At 31.5% G+C, this 20,445-nt stretch overlaps 1 protein-coding gene across 2 annotated transcripts in view; it reads left to right on the forward strand.

Annotated features, from left to right (window-relative positions):
- Positions 1-20,445, forward strand: part of LOC142331106 (UDP-glucosyltransferase 2-like) — a 166,527-nt gene that overhangs the window by 48,291 nt on the left and 97,791 nt on the right. For both annotated transcript variants that reach the window (XM_075376775.1, XM_075376774.1), the window contains exon 4: positions 19,610-19,912. In XM_075376775.1, the coding sequence (XP_075232890.1) occupies positions 19,610-19,912 (303 nt within the window). The remainder of the gene's footprint in view (positions 1-19,609; positions 19,913-20,445) is intronic.

Here is a 20,445-nt window from a genome sequence, read left to right on the forward strand (position 1 = left end):
TGGGAAAATTATTTTAAGTAATGAAGTTATATTAGAATTTTTAATAAGCATTTAAAAAGAATTTTTTATTAACATTTAAAAAAGAAGTTTTAATTTTAAAATGTTTGAATTATTTAAAAGAATTTCTTTAAAAAAAGTTGTTAAAATAAAACAACTTATCTATGAATTGAACTTCAATAAAGATTTTTATTCGTTTTAATTTATTATCATGCTCGTTTAAGTATATTGGATTTGCTTTCCTACAATTCAAGTTTTTGCTTTAGACGAGCATAGAGATGAGTAATAAATCTCTTATTCTCTTTGTTAACATTATAATCTTATTAAAGTAACAGATTAAATTGAATAGTATGAATTCTACTTCAGGCATTATATAAATAATAATGAAGAGTTTTTTGTAACTTCTTTAATTAACATATTACTTATCGGATTAAAAATATATTAGATAGATAAATAAATTAATTAATAATAAAAAATTAAATAAAATACTACAATCTAGTGAGTTCCATGGTGAATATAGCATCTTTGTCTTCGATGTGAGAATTGTCTGGTTTCAAATCCTGGATAGGATTAGTATTTTTCGCTAATAGGAGGTTGCAAAAATATGGATGACATAAAGCGGAGTATGCTGAATGAGGTTGTTTATCATTTGAATTTCCTCTGATCATTTAAACAAATGAAATATATCCTCTGTTGTATAATATATTCAGTAAATTATACTGATATTTCATCTTGAACTATCATTTGCCCTACTTTTTACTCTTGATCATATTACCCCGTTTGGTTTTATGGATTCTTTGATCCCAAGCTGGCGACTGGAGAGGGCGGTTGACCGTTCAATCAATACGCTGCTGCGGGTACCACAGGATTCCGAACTTTACTCACAATACTTTTCCGTGCTTTACGGTCTACAGCGATGATCCTGGCCTGGTCGAGGTCAATTCGCTGATTCCTTAGGTCATCTGCAGTTTGTTTTATCCAAATTTTCTTTGACGCAGATCTTTGAATCTTCCATTGAGTAGAACGTTGCCTATAGAGAAATCTGTGCAGTAACCGATCTTTCTTTTTTCCTTTACTGTTTTATCCTCCGGTAACTACCGTTTAGAAAATTCTTCAGAGGATGATATGTATGAGTGTAAATGAAGTGTAGTCTTGTACATTCTCAGTTCAACCATTCCTGAGATCTGTGGTTAATTGAAACCCAACCACCAAAGAATACCGGTATCCACGATCTAGTATTCAAATCCGTGTAAAAATAACTGGCTTTACTAGGACTTGAACGCTGGAACTCTCAACTTCTAAATCTGCTGATTTGGGAATACGCGTTCACCTCTAGACTAACCCCAGTGGGTATCAGTAACCGATCTGAGTCCATCCAGCTCACATGACCAAACCATCACAGCCTCCGAGTTTGGATCTGCTCTTCAACTTTTGGTTGCTGCCTGCATCTGGATCAGATGAGTTCATTTCGGATATATTCTTATACGTTAATATTGATTATACCAAGACCTGAACTAGGCATCATTTGTGTGATCTAGGAGTTTACCTGCAACCCACCGGCTTGGTCTAGTGGTGAACGCGTCTTCCCAAATCAGCTGATTTGAAAGTCGAGAGTGCCAGCGTTCAAGTCCTAGTAAAAACAGTTACTTTCATACGGATTTGAATACTAGATCGTCGATACCGGTGTTCTTTGGTGGTTGGGTTTCAATTAACCACACATCTCTGGAACGGTCGAACTGAGACTGTACAAGATTACACTTCATTTACATTCATACATATCATCCTCTGAAGTATTATCTGAAAGGTAATTACCGGAGGTTAAACAGAAAAAAGAAAGTTAAAAGGAGTTTACCTACAGATGATCTGAGGAATTTTCTTCCGATGTCGTGGCTGTAAATAAATAAATCGTGGCTTGACAATAGATAAATTGATCTTTATTATGATCGGAACATTGCATAGAACACGTCATTATAAGATAAATTAAAAATTAAAAAACAAATTATTAGATAAAAAAAAGTGATTAAAGTCCACATATTAATTTTTAAATACCAACACATAAAATACAATTAAATATACTCAGTTTAAAATGAATCCAACATTCAGAAGCCACGCGAAAACTATTATAAGCACATATTTATACACATATTGAATAAGATCCAGACAAATGTTGCTTTTTTGTGTTTAAGTAGTATTATTTAAAATTCATCAACAGAGTAATGTTGTTAACGTAAAAAATTATTTAAACTGTATTTTAAATAAACTGGTGATAAGATTTTTTCAAATGGTTCTACAACCTATTAAAAATGACAAAGGAAAGATGAAAAAGGCGCTTTCCTGTCAGCTCTAATAAGCCACATGACGGAACTGTCTATTGGATAAAGTAGGTTCTACTAATTCTCTCTGTAATAGTAATATAAAAACCACCCTTTCAGAGAGTGATTATTATTATTATTACGAATATTATTATTAATTATTTTTTCGTTTATTGGTTTTTTATATAATCCAATTTTTATTTAAAGTAAAATTTTGTAAATTCTGGCACAGTGTGATACCCTAGTTAAATATTTCCTTATTATTCTCCTTTCCGTCACATTTAATTATGTTCGGTTTACTCGTAATTTATTCTCGAAATAATTCTTTCTTCTAATAATAAGTTTTTGTCATTCTTCTGATTGATTTTTGGTTTCTGGTAAAAAAAGGTTTTAACAACACATTTTTATTTATTTATTCTCCAAAGATGATAACAATTCTTGTATCATAATTATTTTTTTTTTCTTTTATATAAAAGTTGAAAAACAAGAACAGCATACTTAAATATAATTAAAATTATAGTTATTTTTTTAGGATTTTAATGGGATATAATTAACATAGTTAAATGAATGCTGTACTGAAATAAAATTCTGTAGTAAGAGAATGTCATTTAATTTAATTCTATAAAATTGTTGGTTAATATGAATAAACTTTTACTGAAATAGCCATTTGAATGATGATTATTTTAAATTATATCAGTAATATAAAATCATTATTAGTTTATGGAAAGTTAATTATTATTATAGTTCTGTATAAAGCAAACATGAATGAGCCTTAGTTGAATCATTATCAAATATAGTTTACTTTTCTGTTACATTATTTTAGGCAAGACTGTTTGATCTGAAATATATTCAGATTTGTATGAATGTTTATATATATTACCATGTTTATTTGACATATTCAATGAAAGCAAGAAATTTTCGAAATCATATATTCCTTTGATGTTACTAAACAATAACTCTGTTCATTGACTTACACATTTTGGTGTTCAATGAATACTACCTTGCCCAACCTTACCCACAATACTCATTATAATTTTATTCCGTGATGTGTAATATATTTTAGGTATACAATACTTGATACTTGAAAATTAATTTAAATTGTATATATTGTAATTTAAATTGTATATATAAAAATTCACAATTTTTTTTCTTGCGTTTAACCTCCGGATCCACCGTTAGGTTTTGTTTCAGAGGATTAGATGAATGATTTGTAGCGTATGTGAAAATGCCATGCCTGACCAGGATTCAAACCCGGGACCTCCGGATAAAAGGCGAGACGCTACCAGTTGCGCCACGGAGGCCGGCCTCACAGCTTTATTTAAAAGGAATTAAAGTAGTAGTTAAATTTGAAAATTAATAAGCAGAAAAATAATAAAATAAATTTATGAACTCACTATTATTAGCTTAGATGGTATTAATAAATTACATAAAAAGCTGTCTTTTTAATTTCTATTTTTATGTATATATATAAAATGTATAAATGTATAAATAACAGAAAGAATATATATATATATAAAAAGTTATTTCTTAACGATGAATATTTATAAAAAACAAATTTTATTTTTTTACACTTATAAAATTTGCAGACATAGATATTCTTTAGATTATTAATACATTATACATTATACCTTATGTATATATATACCTTCCAAATACAAGATCTATGAACAATGTAATTCATACGCGCTAACAGAGTGAGTTCGAGAGAGAAACTTTGTCGGATGTTCATTCCAACGAAGTGAGTGGAAGACTGAATAAAAATTACACAAAAGATAAAGACTTAGACATAATAACATTTCTTAAAGTTACTACATTTCCAGGAATACATTCCAGTAATAATGCGTACACACGCTAAATACTATATTCTAACTCAATACAGAGGTGTATTATTAATTTCTTCTGGGACTTTCATAACCTTGTGAAAATATTAAAAAAAATTCATATAAACACATGTCCCAAAATGTTTCGTTTGCCAGTTACGGTTGGTGAAATATTTCTCTCGGATTTCAGCTACCCCGGTGAGATGAGATTGTAGTGAAATTTTTAGGACATAGTTATGGGATGGAATTAGTGATTTCTTAAGGTTTTTCATCTGAAAATCGAATAAAATAGGTTTCAGAACCGTATCCATATTAGTTTTTGAGAAATCTGGGGTTAAAAACCAATAAATTAAGGTAAAAACCTTGTTTTTTTATCTTCAACGTACAATAACTTTGTTAAATGGGTAATTAACATATAAAACTGTTAAACTAAACTTTTAGAGAAGTTAATTCTGAACAAAATGGTGTAAAATAAGTTGAATAAAACAAAGAAAAAGTTAGAATTTTATTTAGAAATATTTCATTATTACATTTATCAGAAAAGTACTGATGTAATCAGAAATCAATTCTTTTTTGGGGGTGTGAAAAATTGTTGTTAAAAAATTAAAAAAAACTCGAAATTCCCAATGAGTGTAAAATAAAAATTACTTAGCTAATAATTTTGTTTTTGTTAATGACATTAATACATACATTATTTGAAAAATTGTTATTTCAAAGTTGGCCATAAAATAACTTCATCTTATCAACATTGCGCAATACTGTATTAATTTTTAAAACATTCTGTAAGATACATGACGTATATAAAGTTCTGTGACCGCTTCAGTAGAATATGAAGTAGATTTGTCGAATCGCAGGTTTCATATCCCAAAAAAATTAGCGCGACCTATCGCAATCTTCGGGAAACAGGTTCCCCACCTAGTATTCGTAACAGCTACGAACTATCCGTCCAGCACGACGCTATTACTAATGAAATTAATATCGATGGAGTTCTGCGCAGTCCAGGCGTAAGTACATTACCTCTTTCTAAGCGAATCGGAGTTTCTTATTCGACGGTTTGGAGGACAGTTAAACAAAATAATTTTACCCTTATCATAAACAGTTCAACATCTACACTAGACAGTCCGCTTCGCTTGGAGTTCTGAAACTTTCATTTCTTTATTTTTCCTGTTTAGCCTCCGGTAACTACCGTTTAGATAATTCTTCAGAGGATGAATGAGGATGATATGTATGAGTGTAAATGAAGTGTAGTCTTGTACATTCTCAGTTCGACCATTCCTGAGATGTGTGGTTAATTGATACCCAACCACCAAAGAACACCGGTATCCACGATCTAGCATTCAAATCCGTGTACAAATAACTGGTTTTACTAGGACTTGAACGCTGGAACTCTCGACTTCCAAATCAGCCGATTTGGGAAGACGCGTTAACCACTAGACCAACCCGGTGGGTTTGGAGTTCTGAAACTGGTGGATTACAAACCGACAACTCTACAACTATATTTTGTTTACCGACGAGGAAAATTTCAATCGCAATGCCATCAACAACTTACGGAATGAGCATACATGGGCAGAAATAAATCCTCATGAAACAGTGGAAAGGCGTTTTAAAGTTGTCAATGTATTGTGCGGTCTTCTTCACAATTAGCTGTTTGGATTGTTCATATTATATGGCCGCTTAAATACCAGTATTTGCACTTTCTTCAAGAAGAATTGCCGCTGTTGCTTGAAGATTTTTCTTTAGCTCTGAGACGTAAAGTATACATCCAGTACGATGGCGCGCCTCCCCGTTTCTCTTGTGCCATTTCATCATTTCCCTGAGAAATGGATCGGTTGTGGAGGTTCAAATTCCTGGCCACCAAGAACACCTCATCTTATACCTTTAGATTTTTGCGTCTGGGGATGGATTAAAAATATTGTATACAAAACGAAAATACATTCTCGTGAGGAATTAATTGTCCGCATTATGGATCCTGCTGAGCAACTTAAGGACAGTCTGAAGAACTAAAAAGAGCGGCAAAAGTATTACAGAAGCGTGCCAAGAAATATGTTGAAATTGGGTGGGTTTATTATTGAACATTTTTCTTATAATCTGGTACGTACTATGTACTTTGATCTAATATTGTTTCTAAATTAAATTCGTATTTTTCTAACTTTTTTTTGTTTTGTTTTACTTATGTTAAACCATTATGTTCAGAATTAAATTCTCTGCAATTTTTGTTCAAGTTTTATGTATTATTCATTTAACTAAGTTATTGTAGGTCAAACAGGTATTTATACCTCAATTTATTGGTTTTCACCCCGATCTTTCAAAAGCTACCGCAGATATATTTTATTCGATTTTTCAGATCAAAAACCATAAATCACTAATTCTGCTTTTGAATTAACATCCTTTCAGTACGACCTCATTTCACCGGGGTAGCTGAAATCCGAGTAAACTCTTTTACCAGCTGTAACTTGCCAACGAAGCATCTTAGTACATATGTTATTGTACTTTTTCCATTATTTCCACGAGTAGAATACGTAAATAATCAAAGTTCCGGGGGAACTATTTGATACACCTCTGTATATGAGAGAATGTAGTACTTAACATTTGTAATTATTACTGGAATGTATTCCTGGAAATGCAATAATTTTAAGAAATGTTATTATGTTGAAATCTTTGTCCTTAAAAAACTTCGTGACACACATTGTCTATGCATGTGTGTGTGTGTGTGTATATATATATATATAATCAAATATTCTAATTTTATAAAAACTGTTCTTTTATCTGCTTTATTAAAACTATGTAAGCAGTTAACAATAGAGAGTTCTTATATTTTTTCCATTATTTTTCTACATATATTTTTTTCTCTAGATATATTTTCATCTTATCTGACTGTAAACAAGAGGATGTGCATTAAAATCATGGGGGGTAATATGAATTTTTAAGGCTAACTTTATGCTTTTGACAAGGGTTGCCTAAAACAATATTTCTTTCATTTTTGGCTAATGGTTGTTTTATTAGAAAATTACAAACACAAACATTTGTTTTTTGTAGTGTTTCATAATATTATTTAGTTTGTTTATTTTTTTTTTTACTTTTATTTTATTTTTAATATTTATTTCCTAAATATTTACTGATGATGGTTGTTTAAATATCAAAGTTTTAGGTTTTAATCTGTTTATTTTTGGCAATTTTTTTTGTGCGCTTTCTTGTTTTTCAATATATTTCTGTAACAGTTTATCTACGATAGTGCTTCTTTATATTTCAAAAAGATTTTTAACTTTTTTCCATGTCAATTTTTATTTTATTTTAATTATCTATATAAAATTACAAAAAAAAAAGTATAATTACTTGAAAATTATAATAAATATAATATTTAATTAAATAATTCTGTGAAAACGTTTGCTGTTCTTTTACATGATGGTCAGGAATGATATTAATTAAAAATGTTAATTTCTTTTGTAATAACACATTGCGTGGTAATGTAGTAACGAATTATTGTTGCAGTCGCCGGGCCTTATTCAAGGTCATGCTGCTGCCGCTGCGGAGCCGTAACACTGGCGTACAAGTGAAGTGATTCAGTTTTGTTTTGTCTAAACTTAATTTTTTTGTATTGTTTGTTTTTCTATTCAAAAAATTGTGTATCGGTAATATTTAAAACAAGACAAAATTATTTTAACAATAATTTTATAGTAATTTATTTTCAAACACACACTTACAAAAATTTACGTAGCAAGCAATAATAAAAAAAACGATGTACAATATTTATTTTCTAATTTAGATGGTATTTATTGAAACATAATACGCATAGAGCAAGATTGTTTGGACACTGAGCATAGTAATAAGTAAAATTTGTTTTCCGTGCTGCGAACAATATCGACATCCCTACGTGAAATTTCTCACTTAGCATTTCTTTTTTCAATTTTCTTCATTTCATATTCTGTTGGTTTCTTCAGAATCAGGACTTTTTGACATTCGAGAAATTCAAGTAAATTTGTTATAACAGTCATTCTATAATCATAAAAATTTAGACTTTGTCCAACGGTATATCTGCGATGAGGATAAAATGAATTAAATAACATTATTTGAAATATATGCAACGTTAACTTTTTATACCACTGCAAAGATTTTCGTTCACACGGATAGTACGACATCATTTGGTCTTGGAAGTCTACTCCACCCGTGTAATTATTATATTATTTTACTGCAATCGGTTTTAAAACATTACCTCGCTTATTAGGTGCTTCGACCAAATCAAATTTGTGTTCAGAAGAGATCGTTCATGGCGAGATAAACATCCTGTTTATATCGCCATTTCCCGACTGTAGAATATTTACAATTACTTTGTCCCTTGCGTAGTTTTGATTCGACCACAGTTTTTGGAAGGCCAGTTCTATTTATTGTAATGTTCCGGTACAATGCGTGCCTAATTTCAATAGATTTTCGGCCAAACTTATACTATTATAATAATTTATCTAAATAAAGAGAATGTCCTTTATTCAATTTTTCTTCTAATAAATTCATTACGACTTTTTGCGCATGATTTTTTCCTGCTAGAGCAATATCATTTGCACCAGTATACACCGTGAACCGTACTTTGTGAACCGTTCCAGTAGGTTCTGACAGCAAATATAATTTCACTCCATATTTGTGACGCTTATTTTTAATATACTGCTTAAAAACAAGACGACCACGCCAAAGTATTATGCTTTCATCGATACACAGTTGTTTGCCTGGGTAACATATGCCCTTCATTGTTTCGTTGAAACGTTCAATAATGACTGGTCTAATTTTATGTAACTTGTCTTCAGTATTGTCATGGTTACCTAAAAATGGAGACATCGCAATAAGAAATAAAACCGGTTTCTGCTCATCGACTTGCTACAAAGAGGTATACTGAAAAGCGGTGACTGTTTCCAAAAATCACTTAGTCTGTTAATTTTAATATTCCTCATATGAAAAATAATACCCAACAATATTTTTAATTCTTTCCGGGATACTGGTTTCCATGCAGTAATTCTTAAATGTTGAGTTACACCTTCACAAAGAAACACAGTTTCAGCATAAAAATTTGTCTCTTGCACAATTTTGTCTAAAAATTCGTCACAGAAAAATAGATTGAAAAAATCTATTTATTCTGTTGTCTGTAGTAGACAACCTCCTTGAAAACTTGGAAAAGCCTAAAAATTTGTTTTTCTTAAATTTTCCGTATCGTTCCAATCATTACTATTTAATTTAAGTTCAAAGATTTGTCATTACATGGTAACAAATTATTACCTGTAGATTGAAATAAAAAAATTTGGAGCTGAAGTCTCGCCGTGATTGTTATTGCAGCCATCCAGTTCTTGAGGACATACGGTTGGTAATTCATCCACGCCAGAATCTGATACATCGCTTTCTAATTCTGAAGGAGCTGAATAATCATCTAAACCATCATCACTGTCAACTAAGTCATGCAGAATTTTTGATATTTCTTCATCTGTAATGTGATCATCTGTATTTTTGTATTTCTTCATCTGTAAGTGAGGTTTTGAGGAACCAGGACGTTTATCCATTCAACCGGGTTGGTCTAGTGGTTAACGCGTCTTCCCAAATCAGCTGATTTGGAAGTCGAGAGTTACAGCGTTAAAGTTCTAGTAAAGCCAGTTATTTTTACACGGATTTGAATACTAGTTCGTGGATACTGGTGTTCTTTGGTGGTTGGGTTTTCAATTAACCACACATCTCAGGAATGGTCGAACTGAGAATGTACAAGACTACACTTCATTTACACTCATACATATCATCCTCAATCATCCTCTGAAGAATTATCTAAACGGTAGTTACCGGAGGCTAAACAGGAAAAAAAGGATGAAAAGGAAGGACGTTTATCCACAGTATGAAAAATTTTCACAAAAAATTAACAAAATATTACAAAAACTATTTACGAAAACACTACACAAAAACGATTAAAAATTCGTTTATTTAATAAAAAAAAATAATAACATCACGTAAAAACAGAAACAATGCAAGAAGAATGATAGCGAAAAACGATCCAGATTGACAAGTACAAAACGGCTCCGATTTATAAACCAGGACAATAAACACATTCTATGGACTAGAGGACACTAGTAACACGAAACATATTCGACAAGTGCTTCTCTCTGAACAGATGATATAAAAGATATCTGCTTACGTATCGGAACCGATACGCAAGCCGCGAACGGTAACAGAAAAGTGTATCTGAGCCGTGACGTTGGCATTTAGTGTGATAAACTAAACAAAATTTTCTAATAAAATAATTTACAAACTTATTTCAAAATATTTTCAGTCATCTTTGTGCGACATATTCAATGACTAATGCTGCTGTTTTCACACTGGCTTCAGGTGATGGTACGGTACGGTTGATCACATTATTAGGTGTTGTGTGTTTTTACATGTTTAAAAATCACAGTACTTTATGTGAACAAATACAATTTAAATTGCACGTAAATTTTGACCATATTTTTATTCCTTGTACGAAGTAAAGTATTGTGATCGCGAAAAATTTCGGTTTTCATATTTCAACGGATACATCATTTTGATCACTCCTAAATCCATTTTGACTAGTTTCGGCGTAACATCTGTACGTACGTACGTATAACTCAAAAACTATTAGCCGTAAAATGTTGAAATTATGGATTTAGGACTCTTGTAATATCTAGTTGTGCACCTCCTCTTTTAATTGCAATCGACTGGACTAAAAGCGTCCAAAAAAGTCCACAATGAAAAACATGTAGTTTTTGAACTTCTTCTTAACTGCACTAATAAGCCCTCATTGAGAGCTTTTAAACATCATAAGTGGTACTTATTTTCATTGGTTCCAGAGTTATAACCAAATAAAATTTTAATTAATAAAATATGTGGATCTTACAAGGGAATGGCACATCGATTCGAATCTGACTTCATACAGATATTTTTTTTAACTTTTTTTTTAAATTTAAATATATTGATTTATTATTAATTATTAACCTCTGATTGTAAAAAAAATAAAATAAATAATATTCAATAATAACAATAAAAATAATATGAAAAATATCAGAAGTTATTAATGAAATAAAATTTAATGTACTTTTCATTAAAAAAAAAAATGTGTATGTGTAATTTAATAGGCGTACAAGGAAGTCATGTGGTGTCCACATCAAATTTTAATACTGGAGAATCTAGAGTATTTAATTAATCCTAATAATTCATTTATAAAATAAATCCATTTAATCTAAGATTAGTTATGCTGTACAAAATTAAAATTTTAAATATATTTTCCAGTGCCACAGTACATTCCACATGTATAAAACATATTTAATGTTTTGCCTGTATGAAATTTAATACTAGAATAAAAATAAAAAATAAATAATATTTAAAAAAATAAAATAAATAAAAAAGACTAACTGTGAAAATCATTGATTAGTAATTAAAATTATTCATCATTACTACTAACTACTGCTGCAATACACTAGACAATAATGTGGTATTGTAATTACATAAACTGGTAGCATACCTTTTAGTAAAAGATAATAAATAATATTTGCTACTCTGTATAACAATTAATTGAAATGAAGTGTAATCAGTTTGTTGCCAGTCACTGGAGACTGTATTATATCTATTTTACCTCTAACGTTGATCGCTGAGGACCAATACGGGAGTTGATAGATTGAATAAATAATTATCAAATAAAGAGAAGTTAGGTTGTAACATAACCCAAAACATTTTAGAGGAATCTCATGGAAAAACTTTTATTAAATAGTATTATGTGAATGGAGAAATAAATTCTCATAAGAAAATTGGTAGCATGCTTTGTAGTATGTAAAAAAATATTATGCTGTATTTTCATAATAATGACGGTAAGAAAATTATTTATTTATAAAAATGTGTAGTATTTTTACTTTTCCACCTAGCGCTATAGCTGAGCTATAGTTTTCGATGGGAAAATATTTTAATCGGCCCAATTTGGGCATATGCGGTTTTCACCAAATCTTTACGTTTTGACGCCTAAGGAACCCAAAACACCCAAAAACCGGATAGAAATGTACGTTTGTACTGTACGTGAGTGTGTGTGTGTGTGTGTGTGTGTGTGTGTGTGTGTGTGTGTGTTCGTTGTTTCACACCTTATATCTCCAGAATTACTCGACCGATTTTGATCAAACTTGGTGAGATTACTTTTACATATGGGGCATTTATTCCATTAAATTTTCAACTTAAAAGGTCAAGGGGGTGAGGCTGTAGAGCAAGGTCACCCTCAGTATCTGGAGATTTCGCCTAATTAAGGTTTTATTTTTCTTAGGCAGATTTGTTAACACTTAAATATTTCAAAAAAATCCTTTTTCAAAATCGGTCTAAATAGTGGCTAAGTGGGTATACTTTGTAATTAATAACACTTCTCACCATAAGGAGCGCTAATGTAGCACTGACGTTTAGCTGCTATAGTCGTCCGCTATGTTGTAACGTCACAGATGAGCGGTAGAATTAAATAAATGAATAGTATTTAAAGTGTAAATAGTATTTAAAGTAGCTGCTAGTACCGTCACACCCGCGCGAATGAAATACGGTATGCGCGCGCGCTTTGGTTAGAATCTTTATTAAAAGATTCCAAAAAATTCTAATCCTTAATTTATTAAAACTTAAATTAAAAGACTTTCTTTTATAGAAATAATATTACAGTATTGATAAGCTTTTAACTAATTAAATAAATCCGAATCTTTCGCATCCTTTAACATATTCTTAATGACATGTTAAAATTTTAAAGATTTAACACCTTTAATTTTTTTTTTATTTTTCATTTAATTATCTTAATATTTTCACATAGTTACATCATTATTATTTCATAAATATACGTAAATATATAAATATTCTCTATTATTATTATTCTTATTTTATTTATTCATTCCAAACTTATGTCTAATTACAGCTATTTTATGATGGATTTTGTAACATATGAAAATGATAAGCCTGATCTGGATTCAAATCCAGAACCTTCAGGATAAAAGAAAGTGATGCTACCCATCTGTCATGGAGAGCAGGAAGTATTAGCATGAACTATAACCATTTTTCCTTTTACATACACAGAGCGTATCACGAAGTACTCCCGGGTCTTTTATAACCTATTCTACTCGTGAAAATAATGGAAAAATTTCATTTAAATATATGTCTTAAAATGCTTCGTTTGCGAGTGAAAGATTTTGCTCGAATTTCAGCTACCTCGATGAAATGAGGTCGTACTGAAATTTTTAGAAACTTAATTATGGGACAGAATTAATTATTTCTCATGTTTTTTTATTTATCTGAAAAATCGAATAAAATATGTTCCAGAACGGTATATACAGTAGTTTTTGTGCAATCTGGAGTGAAAACCAATAAATTGGGGTAAAAGATCCTGTTCTTTATGTTTGACGTACAATAACTTTGTACAGTGGTATTAAACACATAGTTTTAGTACATAATTTTATTTTTCATAGTTATTAGACTAAAACATACTATATTATTAGTGTGTATGCATGCGCGCGCGCGCACGTGTGTGTGTGTGTATGAAAGAGAGCGTGATCATTATATTATTATTATTATTATTATTTTAAAATAGAACCACTAACACATGGTTTTACTCGTGTTTAAAATACAATTACTTATTACTTTTTTTGTGTTAAAGAGACTGTCATAACTGTAATAAACTACCGATGTTGTACTAACAAATTGCTCTTGCCCACAATAACTAGCTGTAACAGTTACCAACAGACAGAAAATACATTCTTTTGTTTCAATTTATAATGACACAACAATTTCTGCCCCTGTCATTAGTCGATATCAAGTTACTTTGAATAACAACGCACAAAAATAGCTGTAATGTGTATATTTTCATGTTCAGAATCGCTATATTACATGACCAGCCCTTTCCATTTTATCTTCTTTTTTTCATGACATCTATTGACTGACTGACCTGTCTGGCTTTAAATCAGGTATTAAAATATTTTTAACATATTCTCTCAGTTACTCTTTGTCAGAAATAACTTCCAGTGATACAGTTTGCTGAATGTTTTTTTTTCAGAAACATTTTGCAATTAGTTTTTTAAAAGAAAAAACCTGTTTTCGTAAAAATTCACCACAAAATATATATATTTACTAGAATTCCCGTCACGGCTTCTCCCGTTTTATATGTTTACTTACATTTCCGGTCGCGGTCAATTTTTTTTATTTTATGGTATTTAGTCAAGTAACCGGAGGTAGGTACAGCCAGTCGTGTCGCATATACAGTAATAGTGGCAGTGGCTGTGTTGGTTGAGCCGCCGTGCCGTACACGAGAACACCCCTTAAAAAATCGATATTAAAAAAAAACCGAGTATGGTTTTTAAATATTTATCTGAGGAGTATTTACAAGCCCATATCTACTGAATATCTCGTTTATTTACATCGGAAACAGGAAATATTTGCAAATATTGTTCGAAATTTTTTTGCTTTTCTTTACCCCTTTCAAAGTCAAATTTCAGATAATCTAGAAATTTTTTTTAGATTTTCATATGAGCGACCCACCGGGTTAGTCTAGTAGTGAATGCGTCTTCCCAAATCAGCTGATTTGGAAGTCGAGAGTTCCAGCGTCCAAGTTCTAGTAACGAAAGCTACTTTTACACGGATTTGGACGCTAGATCGTGGATAACGGTGTTCTTTGGTGGTTGGGTTTCAATTAATTACACGTCTCAGAAATGTACAAGACTTCACTTACACTCATACATATTCTCATTCATCCTCTGAAGTAATACTTTCCGGTGATTACTGGAGGCTAAACAGGAAAAGGAAAAAAGATTTTCATATGAAAATTACAAAAAATCAAGTTGATATGTTAATTTGTTACCGACAAATTAAAAAAATAGTCGGGTTTCAAAAAAAAAATTAAAAAAATCCATTTTAACTCTTTAAACTCGGAATTTCAAAAATCTAGAAATCATTTTTAAATATTCACAGGAAGATTACACAACGAGAAATCAATGAGACGCCAGAACCAACGTGAGAGAAACTTACAAAAACCAGGTCAGTGCAGGAATACGAGTTCCCCCTGCAAAAATGGAAATGTCCTCGTTTACACACATCAGGTCCAATGAATTCACCATATCGCTAAGATGGGTACCACATGTATTACGCTGCACACCCGAAAAATCCTGGATTTTTCATTAAAGTCCCGCAGGATGACAATTCGAAAACCGGCGACGCAGTAATTCATTCGGTTGGTCTAAGAAATGAAGATACACTTCCACGTCAGTGTTGGGGGAGTGATAGCATGAAAAAACTACCACTTTCTCCAAGTCGGCCCAAACGTATCCAGTACACATCTGGAGCTAACCATTCCTTGCGGAAACCAATACAAGAGTATCTCTCATTTTCAGTAAGCAACCTATCGGTCGCATTCGCACTGCTGTTGGGCTCGGTGACGGCCAGAAAATCGACGCCAAGCTGCAGACCCATGTGCCAGCGGTTATCTACCGCTTCACTGCATCTATTAGCATTAAGCTGGAGGATTTTCATGTCGCTTAACACTGGCGCAGCACAAAGTTCTGTAGTCCTCCGAACCACAGAGTGCGCATAAGGGCTTATCTCCGCACTACTGACACCGATGCCCCGGTTTATCGCAGTTAAAACATAGACTTGTGCGATCGGGACCGGAGCAGACGGACGCAACGTGGCCGACCTCCCAGCAGCGGTAACATCGCATTTCCTCGTCGCAGTTGACGACACGACATTGTACACATCCGTTACGAATCCTCCCCTCCGTAACCATCTTCGCAGCCCAGCACGACATAATGATCGTGGACTTTTGAGTTGAGCCATACGATGGGCGAAGCGACGTCAGCCTAAAGTATTCGCTCCCTCCCAAGACGGCTGCAACACTCTATTGAATGATCTTCTCCTCAGTGGTAGCATCTATGTCTGAAATATGGACCACCGTACGCATATCAGCTTTAGATCTAAGGCTGACCTGGAAATCCTCTGTCTCGGCTTTCAACACTGTTTTGAGGGATTCTGCAGCTTAGCACTTTTAATAAGTATCCTAAGCTCCTCGTTGTTGCCACATCGTAGCGAGATAACTTCCGCAGCTTTATTTGCGGTCTCCCTGTTTTTCATGATTTTAAGAAGGTCGGCATACGGTCTTCCAGATGATTTAACTATCAGCGTCTTCGTGTCCTGGTATTCCGGCTTGGTAACAACCACTTGCGAAAGGTTTAGTTCTTTTCAAGAGACTCACCCGAATGAGCCTATCACCGCCCCTGCCGAGTAGGCCAGAATCCTTCTAGCAAAGTGATTCGTCTTTTCTGCCTGTAGGTTAAAAACCGGATTCCCGGACCCGTCATTCTAGATAAAGGTGTTTCATCATCTTATCCAAAGCCCAGTAATGTATATTATTCCAAGATTTGTTTGCATTTGTGTATTTGTTTGATTCTACATATATATAAAAAAACACACACTTTTATTGTTTTGTGTGGTTCTGAAATAATATATAGCATGTCACCAAAATTCAAATCATCTGATTTTAATTTTTTAATTTAATTTAAATAATTTTTAATTTGAAAAATATTAAATATTAATTATATTTTTCGTTTAATACCATGTTGTAGAACATTCTGAATATTTTTTATGGAGGAATTAAAGAAACAATTGTCAATGTAAATTATAAAAAAAAAAAATAGTGGGTTTTTAGTATACTCCTTGTCATATTATTGGTTAAAATACTACTGAACATCTTTACAAAATATTTATTGTATATCTTAAACTATACATAAATGCATACAATTATACATAAATTGTATGTGTAAAAAATTATACATAAATGTATAAAAAAGTTATTCATTAAATGAATTTCACTCACAGAATGTTATCATTACTGTCCTCGCATTTATCGTATACTGTACTAACATATGGTGTTAAGTGAATTTAGGTTTCAGTAATCACCTTGTTCAGTCAGAGATCCCGAGTTAGAATCCTGTTCAGGCATGGCATTTTTCACACACAGTACAAATCATTCATCTCAACCTCTGAAGCAATATCTAACGTTAGTCCGAGAGGTTAAAAAAGAAAAAACATCATCTTGTTCCAGTGATGTTATAAAAAAAAGTCCATAGAGAGGACAATTTTTGGATAGGTATTTGTTTTTTCAAGACAGTGTATAATGTCGAAGTAGAAAAAGTTAGATTCATAGATAGACAGATCAATACCAAATTTCCTAATTAATTTCGTTATAATTGTTCATATCACTATGCCACAAATATGATTTTAGAAACGAAGAAATTGTAAAATGGCTGCTAGAATCAGAATTTGTTTTTTCTGATCACAGACTCATATTGAAAACAATACTATATGGCATTAATGAAACTGCATAAGATAAAAAGTTCAAACTAGATAATATAATGATGTTACCTGGCATATCCTTTGCTTACCTCCATACCATTCAGACCTTAATTCTGTTGTGTTAATTTTGGTAGTAATAAAAAACCCTATGTTGCAAAAAATGTTCAATTAAATTAGATGATACAATACAAAATTTTAAGAAATAAAAATCAGTTTTATCTCAAAACATGATTAGTTTGATGAGTTCAATAAAATAATAAGGAACAAAGAAGATTACTATGAACTCCTGTTCATAATGATTGCTATATACTCATTTATTACTACTAATGACAACTTTTCTACTAATAGTTACAAAATTATTTTATTGTTATGACTATTTTATAGTCGTAAAATAGGGTCTTTAAATTCTGGTATGACAAGAACCCTACATCCTATTAGCATAAATCAAAAACCAAAATAAAGTTTAAATACTTGTTTTACATTTGGTCTGCTTACACTAAGAACTCTCTTATTCTACTCATACTACCAGGAGACCACAAAAAGTTGATGTGAAAGTATAGTAGTTAAAATTTTGAATGATTTAAAAAAAAACTGAATTGATAAAAGATCAATTAAACTATCATTAAGTGAACAAAAAACTGAAAAAATTTGCATAATTTTCTATAAGGTAGAAAAATTGTTAATGTAAAAAAAATTTTTGTGGGAGATGATAAAGATGTAGGTAATGTTTCATATGTTTTTGAGTGTTTGCTATATTGATAATTTACCTGTACTTTTTTAATGATTTTTTTTTGGTCTTCAGTTATTTGACTGGTTTGATACAGCTCTCCAAGATTCCCTATCTAGTGCTAGTTGTTTCATTTCGGTATACCCCCTACATCCTACATCCCTAACAATTTGTTTTACATATTCCAAACGTTGCCTGCGAGCACAAGTTTTTCCTTCTAACTGTCCTTCCAATATTAAAGCGACTATTCCAGGATGCCTTAATATGTGGCCTATAAACTGTCTCTTCATTTAACTATATTTTTCTAAATGCTTCTTTCTTCATCGATTTGCCGCAACACCTCTTCATTTGTCACTTTATCCACCCATCTGATTTTTAACATTCTCCTATAGCACCACATTTCAAAAGCTTCTAATCTTTACTTCTCAGCTATTCCGATCGTCCAAATTTCACTTCCATACAAAGCTACGTTCCAAACTTTTTTCAAAAATGTTTTCCTGAGGTTTAATTTCATTTTTGATGTAAACAAATTATATTTATTACTGAAGGCTCGTTTCGCTTGTGCTATTCAGCATTTTATATCGCTCCTGCTTCATCCATCTTTAGTAATTCTACTTCCCAAATAACAAAATTCTTCTACCTCCATAATCTTTTCTCCTCCTATTTTCACATTCAGTGGTCCATCTTTGTTATTTCTATTACATTTCATTACTTTTGTTTTGTTCTTGTTTATTTTCATGCGATAGTTCTTGCGTAGGACTTCATCTGTTCATCTGTTCATTGTTTCTTCTAAATCCTTTTTACTCTCGGCTAGAATTACTATATCATCAGCAAATCGTAGCGTCTTTATCTTTTCACCTTGTACTGTTAACTCTGAATCTAAATTGTTCTTAACATCATTAACTGTTAGTTCCATGTAAAGATTAAAAAGTAACGGGGATAGGGAACATCCTTGTCGGACTCCCTTTCTTATTACGGCTTCTTTCTTATGTTCTTCAATTATTACTGTTGCTCTTTGGTTCCTGTAAATGTTAGCAATTGTTCTTCTATCTCTGTATTTGAACCCAAATTATTTAAAATGCTGAACATTTTATTCCAGTCTACATTGTCGAATGCCATTTCTAGGTCTATAAATTCCAAGTACGTTGGTTTGTTTTTCTTTAATCTTCCTTCTACTACTAATCTGAGGCCTAAAATTGCTTCCCTTGTCCCTATACTTTTCCTGAAACCAAATTGGTCTTCTCCTAACACTTCTTCCACTCTCCTCTCAATTCTTCTGTATAGAATTCTAGTTAAGATTTTTGATGCATGGCTTTTTTTTATTAGTAAAATATTTCTGTTTTTTTTAAATTACTGTGTTTTTTATTACAATTTTTACTAATTTTTGTTTTCTAATATTTATTATATTTCTTTTTACTTTGTCTTTTTAGGCATGTGAAGCATTATTATCAGATCCTGAGACCGAACAACTTTTAACTAGAAGATTTGATTTATTAATATTAGACGGTGCTTATCCAGAATGCGCATTAGGATTAGTTCATCATTATGGTGTACCATTTATGTATTTTAATACAGTTGCCTTTTATACTCAGACAATAAGTTTTGCCGGTAATCCTTCACTTTATTCTGTTACACCGTACTTCGGTTTACCATATTCTGATACCATGACCCTCAGTGAAAGAATTAGAAATACATTTTGGCACTTGACATTAGCTACGATACATTTTATAATGGTAAGTAATTATACAAACAAATTTATTGTTAATTATGGTTAATTGAAATTCCTTAACGAGGAATAATTATTAGTAAATTCTTCCAACCTGATGAATATATAATATTCTTAATATTAAGTTTGTTTTATACACCTCTTTCTATGAATATAGGTCAGCAATGATGTGGTACAGTGTGTTCTAGATGACTGTCTAGATAATATATTTCAGTAATATATTATCCAACTATAAAAAAAAAAAAACTATTTGGAATTGGGTAATATATTTACTTGCCTATGTTGAATATTTATGAATATGTAATATTTGTTAAAAAAAAGTTGTCAAAAGTAATGCATGAATTACCTGGTGTGCCAGTCAAGTCATACAACACCTTGCACAGCTTTTTTTGACATGTGTAGGATTAGAAAATATTTTTTGTAACAAAATTTTTAATGTTCTTAGTTAGACGTTATAATGTTAAATATAAATAAAAAATTTACACTTACAGCAAAAATAAAATACACAAACTCATAATTAATTTAATTGTTAATAAAAAT

Source organism: Lycorma delicatula, chromosome 10, assembly GCF_047948215.1.
Source record: "Lycorma delicatula isolate Av1 chromosome 10, ASM4794821v1, whole genome shotgun sequence".
Classification (NCBI taxonomy): Eukaryota; Metazoa; Arthropoda; class Insecta; order Hemiptera; family Fulgoridae; genus Lycorma; species Lycorma delicatula.